Source organism: Microcaecilia unicolor, chromosome 4, assembly GCF_901765095.1.
Source record: "Microcaecilia unicolor chromosome 4, aMicUni1.1, whole genome shotgun sequence".
NCBI classification, from domain to species: domain Eukaryota; kingdom Metazoa; phylum Chordata; class Amphibia; order Gymnophiona; family Siphonopidae; genus Microcaecilia; species Microcaecilia unicolor.
This window is the reverse complement of record NC_044034.1, coordinates 304,309,529-304,329,190: the sequence shown is the minus strand read 5'-3', so window position 1 is coordinate 304,329,190 and position 19,662 is coordinate 304,309,529. Positions and strand designations below refer to the sequence as shown.

General features: G+C 42.9%; 1 protein-coding gene across 1 annotated transcript in view; it reads right to left on the bottom strand.

The window, feature by feature from the left end:
• LOC115469711 (disintegrin and metalloproteinase domain-containing protein 9-like) overlaps positions 1–19,662 on the bottom strand; it is a 538,235-nt gene that overhangs the window by 303,664 nt on the left and 214,909 nt on the right. The window contains exon 5 of the mRNA XM_030202498.1: positions 13,687–13,856. Within this exon, the coding sequence (XP_030058358.1) occupies positions 13,687–13,856 (170 nt within the window). The remainder of the gene's footprint in view (positions 1–13,686; positions 13,857–19,662) is intronic.

Genomic DNA, 19,662 nt, shown 5'->3' with positions numbered 1-19,662 from the left:
TGCCCAACCATCCCCAGCATCAGGCAAGCTGTCTCCCACCTCGGGGATTCCCCGAGCACCCGGAAAAAGACGGCGCTGATTCCTGTAGCGCATAAATGTTCCAGCATTCCCCTGCAGCCGGCCTGAAATGGACCAAACATACCGTATCACCCCCCGACGGCCCGAGACTGTGCTCTTCTCCCTTCCGCCAACTTAAAACAACCATCCCCGTCCTCAGGCAAGCCGTCACCCACCTCCAGGATGCCCAGAACCCCAGCCCAATGGAAAAAGATGGCGCTGCTTCCAACAGCACATTTCTCTTCCAGCATTCCCCTACAGCAGCCCTGAAACGGCCAAAAAATACCAACAGACAAAAAATGTGCTCCTCTACCTTCCGCCCATCTAAAACAACACTGCTGCCTCAGCACAACACAAAAAAAAAAAACATGGAAAAAAAAAACAACACTCAACAAAGGCTGACCCCCCTACAACCACATTTACATTTCACCAACAGAAAGACCCCCCTCCACAAACCTCCTTGACAGACAAAACCACACACACACAATACAACAGAAACACAGCCTCAAAGCCACACACAAATCAAACCCACTTTGCCAGCACAGCACAGCACATCCCCCAACCCCCAAGCAAAAAAAACAAAAAAACAAAAAAAGACACACATCAACAACCTGCACACACACCGCACCCTCACACACTCACACAAAATAACTCTGTGACACATACACACACAAAAAACCACATGCTAGCGCCCGTTTCATTGGTTTCGGAAACGGGCCTTTTTTACTAGTCTTAGTATAAATCCCACAACTCTCAGTTCTGTAACATTCTCCACATTCCCGCAACAATGAAAATAGACACTTCCCCTTGCAACTCACCATACAATATATATAAATATTAAAACTACAGTATAGACACAACACACTTAATTTCTAGAAGTAACATACAACCCTGCTAAAAAGATAATCAAAACCTACACAGCAAACACTATAGCAAAACAGCACTAACTCCTAGGACTCAAAGTACAAGAACCCTACCTATGAAAAGGCAACACTGCAAATATCACACTAGGTTCTGGAACAACCATGCTTCTCCTATTGGGGAAACAGAACAAACAAGACTGCTATAGATTCCTACAGAGGAACTAGCAGAATCCTTCATCTTGCTCACACATTCAGAACATGAAAAGTTCAGGGCTGGTTTAAGCCAAGGGCTAGGTAAGGCACTGGCTCAGGGTGCAGGAGATAAAGGGCACCATAATCCCTAGCCTCAAACATTATTAGCCTGGATTACCTTTTTTAAATACAGTGAGACAGACAGGTTCAGGCAGGCACATAGAGGGAAGAGTACAGCTGGGATGCAGAAGCAGTTTCCCCCCTGCGGCCACAGCACACTGCATCTCAATTTCAGCATGCCCTGCAGAAAGGAATAAATGCAGAAGCCACATATTTTTTTCTTACTGCTGCTGAATAGAACATTGCTGGTCCTATAAAGATTACAGGTTGACTTCCTGCCCATGCCTCAGATGCAGAACTTCCAAGTTACTCAGTCCCAGAAGGGAGATTTTAGGCTTGTCTTGGATTTCTGCAGACATGCCAAGTCACACACATTTGGCATGTGACATATGCATTCAGGCCCCTTCTCCAGCTCACACACTTGTGACATGATCTCACACACTGGTTCCAGCTCCCGCCAGTATGCTGGCATCTTTAGTTTCCTTCTACTACTCCTGCAGCCTGGCATCTTACTTTCTCCTCCCCTGTGATCCTCCAATCTTACTTTTGCCAGTAGTCCTGCAGAGACAGCTTCCAGTCAGCACGATACATTTCTTCTGCCATATCCTGCTTCCTCTGATGCTACTTCCAGTTTCTGGGGGCAGGGCAAGGCAGAAGGAAGGCAGTGGGCCAGCAAGAAGCAGCGCCTCTTCAGCACTATCAGTAGAAGCAAAATTTTGAAGACCATCGTGGGGGGGGGGGGGGGGTTTGTAGAGGAAGTGAGAGAGATGCCGGGGCCGAGTAGGGGAAGGAAAGGGAGAGAGAGGGTTGGGGGGGGGAGAGAGGAACACTTGTTGGACCTCTGGGAAGGAGGGAGAAGAGAGAGGGAGTGTTGCTGGCCTGGAGGGGGGACAGCAGGGAATGTAGTGAGAGGGAGAGATGCTGGAATATGGGAGAGGGACAGGACAAGAATAAGGTCAGAGAGAGGGTAGATTATCAACAACATGGGAGGATAGGGGCAGGGACCCAGGGATGGAAGAGAAAAGATATAGTGGGAATGCAGAGAGAAACCATGCCAAATGGACAAGGAGACCTTGTCAAGACAGTAAGAAAAGACAGAAGAAAGGAAAGCAGAAACCAGAGACTGAAACCAAATGATATGACCAGACAAGGAGATCATGTGATGTGCTGAGCAGGGAGGCAGCATTTTCCAGAGCTACCGGCACTCTCCCCCATTGTGAACTTTTTTTGTGAACTTCAGCATTGATTCTTGGCACAATTTGCATCTATATAGTTTGCTACTTCTATGCACAGATTTGTATGATGCTCACCTGGGGCTATGAGCAACAAACCCACCTGCCAGAACAAGAAACAGCCCACTGACGGCATCAAGATGGTGGAGCACTCAGAACAGCAAAGCACGGATCTGTCAGACATGATGTAGCAGATTACCGTGGCAGTGGTGCATGCCTTAAAAGAACAGTTTACAGGGCTTACTGAGCAATTTGCAGCTCTATCCCAGATAGCGGTAGATTTGGGGGCTCGTGTTACCGACTATGACACGTGGATCAGTGCAATGGAGAACGAGGCTGGAAAGGCCCAAGAAGAGCTTACCACTTTTTTAAAGACAGCGCTGGCAGTGTGAATCTAAGCTTGAGGATCTGGATAATCGATCACGAAGGAATAACCTACATTTTTTAGGTTTTCCAGAATCGGTGAAAGATGCATAACTTGTGGGGTTTTTTGGAAACATGGCTTAAATTGGAACTTTTGCCTGACAACCGATTGGGGGAACTCCGCATTGAGCGGGCTCAATGTTTGGGCCGCAGCATGGTTGGAGATCGCAGACCACGTGCAGTCCTTGTCCATTTTCTTCACTCATGCCATAAGGATTTAATCTTTCGGACTTATCATCAGTGTACTGTGTGAGAGTCACATCCAGGATAGTTGGGTTAAGACAGTTTCAGTCTGAAATACAAGTCCCAGAAGGCATTGCAGGCAAGGAGCCAGGGGGTGAGATGAAGAACCCGGACTGGACTCCTAGCTGTAATAGGGGAAGACATGGCTGTAAGCTGGCATGACGTGTAGATGGGCTGCCACTAGGGGGAAAGAGAGATAGGAAACCTGTGTGCAGGAGCTCATCATTAGTCTAATGCTTAATTCAGCTGGTATGAGTGTGGGGGAGGCTAATGAGAGGAGAATGACTGGTTGTCAGAGCAGAAGCCAGGGATTGATTAGGTAGAGGGGAAGGAGTCCCAGAGGAAAGAGGGAGAAGGGGAGAGAAGAGGGTAGAGTGACGCAGAGGCAGGGTGAAATCCCTTGGGTGTGAGAAAGTCCCAAAAGTATTTGCAGGGTGAAAACCCTTGGGTAAGAGAGGTCCCTAAAGTATTGAATCTACCAGTGAAGCGGATGTAAGGGGAAATCCCTTGGGTATGAGAAATCCCTAAAATATTGAACCCATCATGAAGGTAAAGAGAGTAGAAGATAGAAACTTCTGCTTTGTGGTTTAACTGTGATGATGAACTGAATGAACTGCTTTTATTTGGAATTGAACTACTGTTACTGGGCACTGGATAAAGAGCCCAGACTGGAGCTGACTGTGAGCCTGGATTGAATCCTGGTAGGTGCTGATAGCCTACTGCTTAAAGGGAACTATTTGCCACACACTTTCAGGTGGCTTACACGTGCTTAAGATTGAAGGTGAATGCTGCTGTTGGAACTGTGTAGCAGGTCTACTAGAAACCTGCATGGAATAAAGTCCTTAAGATTGAAGTTGCTGGTGGACATTTATTTTTTGACTGTACCGGGAGCCTGTGGCTGGAGGAGATTGTTCTATCCTTGGCTGCACCTGTAGAGGCACCAGGATACAACTGATATGCGGTATAAAGGCGCCCAGATTCTGATTTTTCAGGATTATTCTGCTGGCGTTGCAGCAAAACAAGTGCTTTTCACTCTATATGTAAAACTTTGGTGAATAACCACGTCCATTTCACTTTTCAATATCCAGCATGCTTACGGGTGCTCCATAATGGAGTACCTCATTTTTTTTTTTTTGCTATTCCAGAGGAAGACTACCAGCAACTGCACACATTCTTCCCCCATCCTTGCTGAAGGATCCCCAGTGGGAGATTCTGGGTAAACTTTTTTTGACTGTTTCTGATTATTGTTGATCCTTGCATTATGCCTTTATGTAATAGGGTGCTACACAATTGTCTTATGTTATGGCTTCTGTATGTGGGTAATAGGGGATGAGAGGAGCACAAATGATCCATGATAGCTGTGTATTTGGGGTTGGGGGTGATGTAAGGGAGGGTTGTGAGTGGAGAATGTGGCTCTTGTGGTGGACTCAGTATCTCATGATGTGTATGTGTGTGTTGGGTTAGTTGTTTGATTCTATGGGTTGGGGTCTATGTCTTATGCACTTTCTTTGTATTTGCTCTGTGTGGGGGTCCGGTGAAGGCTGGGCATTGGACAACCTTGTGTTTTTCTTTGCTTATTTTAAGTAGAGGGCCCTTTTTACTCTTTTTTTCTGAATGACTGATGTGTCTATGGTCTCTTGGAATGTGTCTAGCATTGGCTCCCCTATAAAGCGACAACAAAATTATTGGCAGCCTTATGGCGGCATAAAATTCACCTGGCCTGTCTTCAGGATATCTGGCTTTCTCACTCGGCGCATGCCAAATTACGGAGTGATTGGGTGAGGTAGGTGGTGGCTACATCTTCTGGAGAAAGAAAGGTTGGGGGTGGCTATTTTAACTGCTAAATCCTTTCCTTGTGTAGTGGAGCAAACAATATGTGATCCTGAAGGGCATTATGTGATCATAAAATTGAAGTACCATAATTCTGTTATCCCTGTGGTTAATGTTTACTGTCCACTAGTTCATGGTTATGCTTTTTTTTTTTTTAATTGAATGTCATCTGCAAATGTTGGTCCCTGGGTAGCATTCCTAGTTTTGTTTTGGGGGATTTTAACATGGTCATGGATCCTAGTCTGGATAGTTTGTCTACAACCTCCCAAAAGGTTAATCCCCTGAGGGGATTTCCCTATTTCGCTTCCAGTTTGGATGCAGTACTACTGCTTACTACTACTACTTATCATTTCTAAAGCGCTGACATACGCAGCGCTGTACACTTGAACATGAAGCGACAGTATTAGGTTGCTGAGAAAGCTAAGTTACTTACCTATAGTGGGTGTTCCCAGAGGACAGCAACCATATATTCTCACATGTGGGTGATGTCATCCACGGAGCCCGGTGCAGACACTGCCAAGTGCACTATTACTTTAAATCTTTGAGGCACTACCTCCACCGCGCATGTACAGGTGCCTTCCCACCCAATGCTCATTCGCGGGACCAGCAGTAAAGTACTAAAGCTAAGACAACTCCAAGGAGAGGCGAGAGGGATGTGAGAATATATGCCTGCTGTCCTCTGAGAACACCTGCTACAGGTAAGTAATTTAGCTTTCTACAAGGACAAGAAGGCAAATATTTTCATATGTACGACTAACTAGCTACCAGGCTCGCACAAATGAGTTTTTATGAACTAAGTACTCAGTGAGCCTGGTGAAAAAAAGGGTTGGAGGGAGGAGTTGACTTGAGTAGTAAAAAGATTCTGTAGGACTGCTTGTCCAAACCAGCTATCCCACCTAGAATGCTGCTCTAGACAGTACTGAGCAGTGAAAGTGTGGATAGAAGACAACATAGTTGCCTTGCAAATCTCTTCAATGAAGGCAGAGCGGAAATGGGCTACTGAAGCCACTATGGCTCTTACACTGTGAGAAGTGACCCGGCCATGAAGTGTCAGCCCAGCCTGTAGAAAATGGTCAGCCAACCAAGAGAAGAGAAGATAGTATGTTTGACGGGAATCTCTAATCTAGGGTCAAACGATATAAACTGCTGGGAGGACTTCTTATAAGGTTTTGTACACTCCAGATAATATGGTAGAGCATGCTTGTAGTCTAAGGTATGTAGTGCTACTTCTTCAGGATGAGATTGTAGCTTAGGGAAGAAGGCAAGAAGTACAATGGACTGATTGAGGTGGAACTCAGATACCACTTTAGGGAGGAATCTGGGGTAGGTTTGGAGGACAACCCTATCTTGGTAGAACCTGATGAAGGTGGGTCTGCCATTAGCACTTGAAGTTCACTTACTCTTCTAACAGAAGAGGTGTTAAGAATACTACCTCATAAGTGAGGAATTTTAAGGTACAGGAGTGAAGTGGCTCGAAAGATTTCATGAGAACTGTGAGGATGACATTGAGATTCCAAACCACAGGGGGTTGGGTTTGATAGGAGGTTTAGTATGAAATAAACCCTTCATGAATCTTAGTATCAATGGATGAACAGAAACCGGTTTATTATCAATTCTGAAATGAAATTCACTAATCGCACTCAAGTGTCCTCTAACAGTTCTTTCTGAGGCCAGAATCAGAAACATGGAGGAGATACTCCATAAGAGTGGGAAGAGAGCACCTAGCAGGGCTGAGTGTTTTGGCTGCACACCAAAGGGAAAAAAATCTCTTCCACTTGAAGTTTTAGGATTCAAGGTGGTCTATTTGTAAGGAACAACACTGGATTTATGTACTTAAAACAGTTGCACCCTCAGGATTAAATAAAAACATCGAGTGGAATGCTTATTATTAATTATACAGTTGGAGGTGTGGTTTCCTTCGCTTCTTCATGAGGATTGGAGATGATAGGACGTCATTACGTTATGACGTCAGGACGTTGTAGCAATACTTAAGAAACTTAATTTGAACCGGAGTTCCTGCTCCTATACCATCTTTGGCACATATACGACAGAGACTCGGTTTCCAGTGTCGTTTACAGTAGCAGATGGATTCAAAGCGCCCTTCCTGAAGCAGCCACGAGGGTGGTGAAACAAGGCGCTCTTGTTGGAGGGTCGGCGTTTTTTCGTCGAATTAAAGATTTTTTGCAAGGCTCCGGAGCCCTTGGGGAACTGTTGATCATTAATTGCCAGCATTCTCAACAAAACAACTACGCAGGTTCCTTTTGAAGCTTTCGTGTTGGGACTAAGCTAAGTATAAAATCTTTTATTTGGTTGCTTGGCAATGGGGGGCTACCAAGTTTACTAATAGAGTGGGTAGGTTTGGATTTTCCCTTACTGCTATAGTGCTCGAGTTGGTTACTTTGGGGCTCTCGTCTCTTGAGGGGTCTCCTTATAGGTAGTCTGGTTCTGGGTTGGGGTCAGTTTAGGTTGGTTTGGTTTTGGTGTTCCTTTAACATAGTTAATATATTTTTATAAGAGGGGAGGAGAGTTTTTCATCCCATACGGTTTTCTCATTTAAGTTGAGTTTTTGCGTTTGGGCTTTTTTTCTCTTCTTCCTCCTTAGTAGGAACCTATGATAGTAATCTACTCCTGTGTATACAAGGTGTTATGAGTACTTTGGTATGGTCCCTTGTTTGGAGGTTTGAGGTTCCATTTGTTAGATAAATTTTGCAAAGGTTGGAGTTTTCTCCATTTCTTAAAGGGACACCTCCAAACTCACTATATTTTTACATCAAGCTCCACTTATCAGGTTGGAATGTTTTACACTATGAAATATAGTCAATTGTTGATATGATGAGAATTTTAATTGAGCTGACTGGTGAGATGTAGAATTTGTGATACATGGGCTGATCAAGATGGGATTAATGTATATCTTTTTAATTTTGTTTTAGGCTTTTTTTGAAGGGGTATGTTGATCACCCCTGATTTTTAGGTATGTGTTGATACATTATTGGATTTGATTAAATCCATTCAACGTTTTATACACTTTTATATGTTTGGAATGTGGCTTGTCTTATCTACTCCTCCATTTTACTTTTGAACGTGTGATGCATTTATTGTACTTTATTTTATCATTTGCTGTTATGACTTTTTATATATTTGAGAAGATATATATATATATTGTAAAGAGTATGTAGGCAGCTCTGGGGAACAGAAAGAAAAGAGGAGAGCAAGAAACTACAACTCCCCGCATGCCTCAGGGGAACCCTGGGCTAAGCAAGAATACCCCCGTTACAGGCAGGCATCCCCCAAGAAAGAACCAGAAATAAGGAACTACAACTCCCAGCATGCCCAAAGGGAACTTGGGGATAAGAGAAACTATGTGCATTCCCATGAGTCACCAGAGGAGGGCCGCAGGGGAAGGAACAAGGCTGATTCTCCAACCTGGTGGAAGAGGTGGTGGAACAGGTGGGTGGAGAAAGAAGAGACACCAAAGAGCTTTAATGAAAGAAAGGGTGAGCAGCTGGGAGAAGGGCGGGGTGAAGAGAATATGGATTGGGCTCCTGAGGAGAGAGAAGAGGAGAGTGGGCCTTGCCCTATGGAGTTAACTGAACCGGAGAGCGCCCTGGAAGAGCCGATGGACTTTTCAGCTCTGGCTCAGCGAAAACCAAGAGAGTAGCGTGGCCAAGCCGGGTCAAGCGGGAGGAGGTCAGGTAGGAGTATGACTGACCAAGAGGGTGGGACCCTAGGCTTTGAGCCCGCGCAAAGCCATTACTGTGTTTTTGAAAGCCTGGCTGGACTGAGCTGTGTTTAAAGCCTGGCTCAAATTGAACTGTGTTTTGGAAAGCCTGGCTGGACTGAGCTGTGTTTTAAAGCCTGGCTCAAACTGAACTGTGTTTTGGAAAGCCTGGCTGGACTGAGCTGTGTTTTAAAGCCTGGCTCAAATTGAACTGTGTTTTTTGAAAGCCGGGCTGGACTGAGCTGTGTTTAAAAGCTTGGCTAAAATTGAACTGTGTTTTGAAAGCCCGACTTGACTGAGCGGTGTTTTAAAGCAGGGCAAAAAGGTGAACTGTGGTTTAAAACCAGGGCTGAATTGCGCAGTGTGTTTTTTTTTCTTTTACTGCTACTCTCCAGGTGACAGGGGGGAGGAAGCAGATGTTGAAGCCTGTACTGCGTAACCTTGTTTGGTGTTTTTGGAGACGTAACTGAGGGAAGGAGGGACGACCCTCCTGTTTAATAAAAAGCTTCATTGTTTTTTTTTTGGAGTCTGTTTTTTTTGGGGTTTTTGGAAGAGCTGCAACCACGGAGAAAAGGGGATCCACTTTACAATATACACATACATACATAACTTGAGATGATGTTATCACTATTTTTATGTTTTTATTTGTAGTTTTACCCCTGACGCAGCCTGAGGGTGAAACGTGGCCACATCGGGTACTGCTTTTATCTTGGTTTGAATAAATTATTTCTTTGTTTTTATATATGTGTATCGGTCTACTTTTTATAATAGACTTTTATGTAGCAAGTAGACTGTTGCCTTTTTTAGTTTTCTTTTTAGGTTTAAGGAATGTAAATCTATGTCATCAGGAACCAAGCCATCAGGGCTAGGGAGCAAGGGTCTGGATGGAGGAAAGACCTTTTGTTCTGTGTTAGTTGGGTTGGAAAAGGATCTAACCTCAATAGTTCTTTGGATTATAACTCTAGGAGAAGAAGGAACCATATTTGATAAGGCCAGTATGGAGCAACTAAAATCATGGCCCCTTGGTCTTGGCATAGTTTAAGAAGAGTTTTCCTTATGAGAGGCAGTGGGGGAAAGGAGTATAGGCCTATCCCCCAATGGAACAAGACAACATCTGGGGCTACACAATTGGGAGCACAGTCTGGAACAAACGTGCGGAAGCTTGTTGTTCTAAGGCGAAGCAAACTGGTCTATCTGTGGGGTTCCCCACTGCTGGAATAACTATTGGAATATTTGACAAGCTACAGGCATGCTTAGAGACCATTTATGAAGCTGAAGGACTCTGCTCAATTTGTCTGCTACAGCATTCTGTTTGCCGGCTAGGTAAAGATGTTTTGAGAAGCTGCCCAAGTCCATATCTAGATTGCCTGTCAACAGAGATGGTAAGAACATATTCCTCCTTGTTTATTCAGGTTGTCTGTGCAAACTAATATTGTCTGATCGAGTAGGCGGTCCTGGAAAGTCTTGAGGGCGTTCCAAATTGTTTGCAATTCTAGGAGATTGATATGAAATTGTTTCTCTCATGGGGAAAAAAGATACCTGTGTATGGAGACCATTGAGATGAGCTCCCCATCCTACCAAGGAGGCATACATGGTGAAAACCTTGTGAAATGGAGGACGCTAAAATGGACCCCGGGTTAGGTTCTAGGACACCATTCACCACTAGAGAGTTGTGCAGTTGTAGAGTAACTCATATGTAGGCTAAGACTAATCCCATGGCCTGAGACCACTGAGAGGAGAGCGTCTACATAGGAATGCAGAAATTATTTGTTACATTTGTATCTCACATTTTCCCACCTATTTGCAGGCTCAATGTGGCTTACATAATACCGAAGAGGCGTTTGCAGACTCCAGTGTGAACCAATACAATAAGAAAATAAACTATGGAAAAAAAATTGAAATACTAAAATTAAACAACAATGTCCGTTCTGTAGACCCAGATTACAACAACTGGCTTATTACTTTTGCAGACAAAAATCTTCCATGTCCAGACGGTTTCAAAGATATTATCGAAATCCCACAGAAGCACATTTGTGATGGCGATATAGTTAATGCCGTTTTGAGAGAAAAAATTACCGCAGATACTGTTTACAACTTTGCTAAAAAGGCTATTCTTTGCCCAAAAAATGCACATGTTGACAAGATAAATGAGGCTGTTCTAAATATTTTAGAAGGTGAGACAATTACTTATTTAAGTTCGGACTCCAGTATCTCGGGGCGTGTCAAGATGGCGCCGTGAGCAGGTGTGCTAGAAGCGAGCTCCTGCCTTTTGCTTGCGGAATTTAAAATTATATACCTGTTTTTTCCTGTAATGCCGCATACCAAGCGTAAAGGGACGACTCGGGGGATTCCCCTTCACCCCGCGACGTCCACACCGGCAAGCGGAGGTTTGGAACGCTTCTTCCCTGCATTGTCCCGAAGAAGCGGAGCGGAGTCCTTAGCGAGTGGGGCCGGTGAAGCGACCTCCCCGCAGGAAATAGAAGTTTCTCTCTCCCCGCCTTCTACGACGCCTCCTTGCCCTGCAACTGCCTTGAGCGAGTCGGGGTTTCTCTTGGAGCCCGGAAAGGGCTATCCTGGGGAGCCCAGAGGGGAGCCTGGCTCTGTAAAGACAACTGCAGCTGCAGAGGAGACGGAGGTGAGCCTGGGCAAGATCTGGCTGAAGTTATTGGAAATAGAAAAAACCTTGAGACAATCTTCGGATGAGGTAAAGACTTTGAATTTCAATGTACAGGAAGTGAAAGGCTCCCTAGATTTGGCAAAACAAGATTTTACTTTAAAGATTGAGGCCTTAGAGAGAGAGACAAAACAAACAGAAGATTTCAAAATGGCAGTGGTAAAAGACAATATGGAAATTAGAAGAAAACTGGAACAGGTAGAGAACTTCAATAGGAGATTAAATCTTCGAATGTTGAATTTTCCTAGAATACTGGGAGAATCTCCAAAAGATCTGTTCCAGAGATATCTAAAAGAAAATTTAAACTTTCCCCAAGAAGTATTTCCTCCTCTGGATAAAATATATTATATTCCAAGCACGATGAAAAAAGTTGGGACAGAAAATTCTATTGATCTACAAAATGTCACAGCCATTTTGGAGCAAACAATTGAGGAATCACCAGAAAGGGGGACATTGATAATTTCCTTTGTATTTCAACAGGATTTAAATGCAGTTATGTGTCTTTACTTTAAATCTACTAATCGAGAATTTGCAGGTCAAAAGATTTGGCTTTATCCGGATGTGATTAAATCCACACAAGAAAAACGTAAAAAGTTTCTATCTATGAGGTCTAAAGTATTGGAAATGGGAGGTTCTTTCCTCCTGGCTTACCCATGTAAATGTGTCATCAGGTTGAATCAAGCTAAATACATATATTATATGCCTGAACAGCTTCAGACTTTTCTAGACACTAAACAACGATAGAATTAGAATTATAAATGGGACTGACGGTACCATAAAAGTTTCACTAATATGTTTTGATTTTGTATATCTTCACTATTTCCTGCCTCCCCACTATTGAGGTCTAAGGAAGCCAATATTTGTCTTTATTTAGATGATTTGTTGTATTTAATGGCTGTATTACACTTTTGCAGTATGATAATTTCTGTAATAAGTATATAAAAATTAATAAAAATTATGAATCATAAGTTCGGACTCCATTCATGACTCCAATGATGAGGAACATCAGTTATATCCTGTAGAATTCCTTCATGAACAAACTCCAACTGGCATGCCTTGCCATAAACTGCATTTAAAAATTGGAGCCATAATTATCCCACTCAGGAATTTAAATACCAAGCGAGGGTAATGTAACGGAACTCGCTTAATAGTGAAAGACTTGAAAACTAACCTCATTATTAGTCAAGTAATCACTGGGTCAACTGCAGGGAATACTGTTTTTATCCCACATATTGAACTAACACCATCTAACACTGACCTCCCATTTACAATTCGTCGAAAACAATTTCCTGTGAAACTGGCCTTTGTAATGACAATTAACAAGTCACAAGGACAAACATTTAAAAAAGTTGGCATTTTCCTCCCAGAACCAGTGTTTACACATGGGCAAATGTATGTAGCATTTTCAAGAGTTTGAAACTCTTCTGATGCAATTGTAAAAGTCATAGATGGTCCTGAACAAGGAAAGCTTTTCCCTCAATGTAACAAAGTTTTCACTAAAAATATTGTTTATAAAGAAATCTTGCAAATATAAACAAGCATTATATTTCTAATAAAAAAAATTTAAATTTCTGCATACTCTTTAGCTTTTTGGAAATATATTATAAATAAAAATTAAAACAAAACACAAAGATAAAAAAAAGAAGAAAACAATCCATGTCATACCCCTGGACCATATTACTCATTGTACACCCTTCCCAATTATTCTTTATCATCACAGCACATTCTTCCTAACAAGTTCCCTTAAAAACATAATCTCCATTAGATGATAACCTTGCTAGCACCCGTTTCATTGGTTTGAGAAACGGGCCTGTTTTACTAGTATCTCCATAAAACATCCCCCAAACCTATCCATAACTCTCCCACCACCAAAATTCCTTCCACAACTACTTTCTCCTACCCCAAACTGTGACCCCCTATATAACTCCCCAAAACTACCATACTCCAATTAACCCCAACTACTGATTCACCTTTCAAACTGCCCCCATTAGCAACATCAACCCCATGTAACTATTCCCACCTTCTCCAATCCATCTATCTTTAAACCCCCTACGAACTGCACTCTCCATCAATCTACCAACTTCCTCCATCCTCCAAAACTGCACCCCACAATTACCCCACAGTCCTCATGAATAATACCACCCCTACTCTCTCTCCTCCTTACTTAATCAGTAGTTAATTTTGCTGATATAAATGTGCTGTAAGATAGAGTTTTAAAAAAGTGCACTAACGTAGCACATTTCATTACTTTGGCCTCAAAACACAGGGCAGAAATTCTGTCATTACTTCCAACATTTATATAGACTTTATAAAATAAACACAAGGAATCCATACGCTATTAAGACAGCCGTGTCAAACTGCACACGTTGTTCAAGTGTAGCTTCCTTCCACTCCAGAAATCTGTCCAGAACTGTAGAGGGATCTCCATTAATGTCTATAAAATTATATGTTGTCCAGATCTCCATTCCTACCAGTCTAACACTAACTGACAATGGCTTAAACATCTGAAATGCAAAAAGGAAAGTGAGAAGAAAAAGCTATTGACATGAAATTTTTTTAAATTGAAAGAAAGAATGCTGGTGTAAGCTACCTACCAAATCCTATTCCAAATACATGCTTACGTGGAAATACAAATTGTAATGTATACCTGTGAGCACCAGTATATGTTCATTTTCTATTTCTAATTTACCTATTTATGAAGCAGTAAAAATTAGAAATGCACTGAAAGCCCTACAAGAGTGCACACTGTACTAACTGAGAATGGCACATATTTTTCTTTTTACAACTTTAGAGTAACATGTTCTAATACAGATTTTTAACAAAGGGCTTCAAAAAAGTTTTATTAAAGATTAATAAATATTGTCTCTTAGTTGTATATCCTAGGCAAAAACAAAACAAAAATGTACAATAAAGAAACATATAAAAACAGTTTGGTGACACTTCATCACCTGACAGTTCATCACTGAGACACAGCATCACGTGACACTTCATCACCGTGGGCATTAGAAGAAAGATCGATTCTAAACTTTTTTTGGAATAAATTGAAAAGTCTTTGTGAGACCATACGGAAGATGGTATGCACACATTTCAGGTATGCTAGATGATATAGCTCCATATAAAATCAAGACTAAGATTATACATAATTCAAAGAAATGATTTAACGAAGAACTTTTGGCCTTAAAACAAGGCTGCAGAAAGAGTGAAAGAGTTTAGAGAAAGTCACTGTTAATTGATGATAAAAAGAGGTGGCGATTTAAGGTATTGTCAGATAAACAATTGATTAAAAAAAAAAGAATTTCATTCTAGCCAAATTGCTACTACTACTTACCATTTCTATAGCGCTACTAGACGTACGCAGCACTGTACACTGGGCATGAACATAGTAACATAGTAGATGACGGCAGAAAAAGACCTGCACGGTCCATCCAGTCTGCCCAAGAAGATAAATTCATATGTGCTACTTTATTTATTTGTACTGTCCTCTTCAGTGCACAGACCGTACAAGTCTGGCCAGCCCCATCCCCGCCTCCCAACCACCAACCCCGCCTCCCAACCACCAGCTCTGGCACAGACCGTATAAGTCTGCCCAGCACTATCCCTGCCTCCCACCACCGGCTCTGGCACAGACCGTATAAGTCTGCCCAGCACTATCCCCGCCGCCCAACCACCAGCCCCGGCATAGACCATATAAGTCTGCCCAGCACTAGTCCCGCCTCCCAACCACCAGCCCCAGCACAGACCGTATATGTCTGCCCAGCACTAGCCCCGCCTCCCAACCACCAGCTCTGCCACCCATTCTAGGCTAAGCTCCTGAGGATCCCTTCCTTCTGCACAGGATTCCTTTATGTTTATCCCACGCATGTTTGAATTCCGTTACCGTTTTCATCTCCACCACCTCCCGCGGGAGGGCATTCCAAGCATCCATCACCCTCTCCGTGAAAAAATACTTCCTGACATTCTTCTTGAGTCTGCCCCCCTTCAATCTCATTTCATGCCCTCTCGTTCTACCGCCTTCCCATCTCCAGAAAAGGTTCGTTTGCGGATTAATACCTTTCAAATATTTGAATGTCTGTATCATATCACCCCTGTTCCTCCTTTCCTCCAAGGTATACATGTTCAGGTCCGCAAGTCTCTCCTCATACGTCTTGTAACGCAAATCCCATACCATCCTCGTAGCTTTTCTTTGCACCGCTTCAATTCTTTTTACATCCTTAGCAAGATACGGCCTCCAAAACTGAACACAATACACCAGGTGGGGCCTCACCAACGACTTGTACAGGGGCATCAACACCTCTTTTCTTCTGCTGGTCACACCTCTCTCTATACAGCCTAGTAACCTTCTAGCTACGGCCACCGCCTTGTCACACTGTTTCATCGCCTTCAGATCCTCAGATACTATCACCCCAAGATCCCTCTCCCCATCCGTACCTAGCAGACTCTCACCGCCTAACACATACGCCTCTCTTGGATTTCTACACCCTAAGTGCATCACTTTGCATTTCTTCGCATTGAATTTTAATTGCCAAACCTTAGACCATTCTTCTAGCTTTTTCAGATCCTTTTTCATGTTTTCCACTCCCTCCGGGGTGTCCACTGTGTTACAAATCTTAGTATCATCCGCAAATAGGCAAACTTTACCTTCTAACCCTTCGGCAATGTCACTCACAATATATTAAACAGAATCGGCCCCAGCACCGATCCCTGAGGCACTCCACTACTCACCTTTCCCTCCTCCGAGCGAACTCCATTCACCACCACCCTCTGGCGCCTGTCTGTCAACCAGTTCCTAATCCAGTTCACCACTTTGGGTCCTATCTTCAGCCCATCCAGTTTATTTAAGAGCCTCCTGTGGGGAACCGTGTCAAAAGCCTTGCTGAAATCTAAGTAGATTACGTCTATAGCACGTCCACCGTTCAATTCTCCGGTCACCCAATCAAAGAATTCAATGAGATTCGTTTGGCACGATTTCCCTTTGGTAAAACCATGTTGTCTCGGATCTTGCAACTCATTTTCTTCCAGGAAATTCACTATCCTTTCCTTCAGCATCGCTTCCATTACTTTTCCAATAATCGAAGTGAGGCTTACCGGCCTGTAGTTTCCAGCTTCTTCCCTATCACCACTTTTGTGAAGAGGGACCACCTCCGCCGTTCTCCAATCCCTCGTAACCTCTCCCATTTCTAAGGATTTATTAAACAAATCTTTAAGAGGACCCGCCAGAACCTCTCTGAGCTCCCTCAATATCCTGGGGTGGATTCCATCTGGTCCCATGGCTTTGTCCACCTTTAGTTTTTCTAGTTGTTGATACACACTCTCTTCCATGCATGGTGCTATATCCACTCCATTCTCAAATGAACTTTTCCCAGTCCATCGTGGTCCTTCTCACGGATGAAGAGACAGTCCCTACTTGACAGACCTTACAATCTAATTAGGACAGACAAACAGGACAAATAAGGGATAAGAGAATTACTAAGGTGGGAATGATAAAATGATACAAGTGAGTAAGGGTTAGGAGTTAAAAGCAACATCAAAAAGGTGGGCTTTTAGCCTAGATTTGAAGACAGCCAGAGATGGAGCTTGACATACAGGCTTAGGAACTCTATTCCAGGCATATGGTGCAGCAAGATAAAAGGAACAGAGTCTGGAGTTAGCGGTGGAGGAGAGGGGTGCAGATAAGAGAGGTTTACCCAGTGAACGGAGTTCCCAGGGAGGAGTGTAGGGAGAGATAAGAGTGGAGAAGTACTGATGAGCTGCAGAGTGAATGCGCTTGTAAGTCAGTAACAAGACTTTGAACTGTATGCAGAAACGGATAGGAAACCAATGAAGTGACTTGAGGAGAGGGCTAATATGAGCATAGCAACACTGGCAGAATATAAGTCATGCAGCAGAATTTTGAACAGATTGAAGGGGAGAGAGACGGCTCAGTGGGAGACCTGTGAGAAGCAAGTTGCAATAGTCTAAGCGAGAGGTGATAAGAGTGTGGATGAGGATTCTGGTAGTGTGCTCAGAAAGGAAAGGGCAAATTTTGGTGATATTATAGAGAAAGAAACGCCAGATTTTAGCAGTCTGGTGAATATGTACAGCGGGGAGAGTCAGGAGTCGAAGATGACCCCAAGGTTATGAGCTGATGAGACAAAGAGGACGAGAGTGTTATCCACAGAGACAGAGAATACGGGAAGAGGAGAAGTTGGCTTAAGGGAAAAGATAAGAAACTCAGTCTTGGTCATGTTTAGTTTCAGATGGCAGTGAGACATACAGGCAGCAATGTCAGACAGGCAGGCTGATACTTTGGCCTGGATTCCTGCTGAAATTTCTGGTGTGGAGAGGTAGATCTGGGAGTCATCACCATAAAGGTGATACAGAAAACCATGGGATGAGATCAGGGTACCAAGGGAAGAAGTGTAGATGGAGAAAAGAAGAGGTCCCAGGACAGATATGTGAGGTACACTGATAGTGGGATAGAAGTGGAAGAGGATCCACCAAAGTATACACTAAAAGTACGATGGGAGAGATAAGAAACCCAGGAAAGAGCCTGTATGCCTTAAATATACACAAACTGTTTAATTTGGTTGATAACCACTTTAGTATCTCCAATTTAACATCTAATACAGTTACCATTTGTCCTGCTGATATGACTTTAGCTACTTATTTTGAAGAAAAGTTGCAACTATTCGTAGAAAGGTGACTACTGATATGCCGAAAGTACCGGTTGCATCTTATTTCATACCTGATATTGCCGTGGATAGACTATGGTGTAAATTTCTACCTATGACTACTGCAGATGTGAAACTGTTATTAAACAAATCTACTAAGCCTAACTGCAGCTTAGATCCATGTTCAGCTTTTTTAATGAATGACAGATATTTTTTGTTTACTTTTGCTGATTGGTTAAAACAGCTGCATGGTAGATGGTAGGTTCCCTGTTGAATAAGAAAAATAAAAAATTAAACAAGATCACAAATGTACCATAACAAATTGTACCATTTAAGTATTGAAGGGCAGCTTCCAGGAACATGCAATCACCAGGCATGCCACACTAAAATAATAATTTGCAAACACCCGGCCTACACTACTGATTCCTGGAAGAGTCCTGTTGAATAAGAAAACAGCAGGATCCCAGGAAATTGTATGTCCAAGCCAATTTTGCAACCGAATATGAACAGATTTCCAAAAGGCCATTACCTTCTTGCAAGACCACCAAATTTATTTATTTATTAGTTACATTTGATTCCCACATTTTCCCACCTATTTGCAGGCTCAATGTGGCTTACATAGTACCGTAAATGTGTTCGCCAATTCCGGTATATACAGTTATACAGTGATGTTATGGTACATTAGGGTTCATGTGGAACAAACATATTAGGGAATCGTATAGAGGAAGAGTTACGTTATGGCCGTTACGTTCTTTGGTTTGGTAGTGTTGCTGGGTTCAGGTATTTAAGTCGGTAGGGTATGCCTGTTTGAACAGGTAAGTTTTTAGTGATTTCCGGAAGCTTAGGAGGTTATACGTTGTTTTCACTGCTTTTGGTAGTGCGTTCCATAGTTGTGTGCTTATGTAGGAAAAGCTGGATGCATAAGTTGATTTGTATTTGAGTCCTTTGCAGCTTGGGTAGTGGAGGTTTAGATATGTTCGTGTTGATCCGGTTGTATTTCTGACTGGAAGGTCGATGAGGTCTGTCATGTATCCCGGGGTCTCGCCGTAGATAATTTTATGAACCAGAGTGCAGATTTTGAAAGCAATACGTTCTTTGATTGGGAGACACTGCAATTTTTCATGGAGGGGCTTGGCGCTATCGAATCGCGTTTTTCCAAATATAAGCCTAGCTGTCGTGTTTTGAGCGGTCTGAAGTTTCTTTATGAGTTGTTCTTTGCATCCCGCATAAATTCCATTGCAGTAATCTAGGTGGCTTAGTACCATTAATTGTATCAAGTTCAGGAATGTTTCCCTAGGGAAGAATGGTTTCACGTATTTGAGTTTCCACATTGAATGGAATATTTTCTTAGTTGTGGATTTCACGTGGCTCTCTAGTGTTAGGTTGCGGTCGATTGTAACGCCGAGTAGTTTCAGGCTGTCTGAGATGGAGAGGGTGTAGTCTGGGGGGTTCATACTTATGGGGTTGTTCACGTATTGGGATGAGATGAGGCAGTGTGTTTTTTCTGTGTTGAGTTTTAGTTGAAATGCATTTGCCCATGAGTCCATGATGTTCAAGCCGAGCTTAATTTTGTTAGTTATTTCTGACGGATTGTGTTTGTAAGGAATGTATATTGTCACATCGTCTGCATAGATTAAAGGATTAAGACCTTGGTCAGATT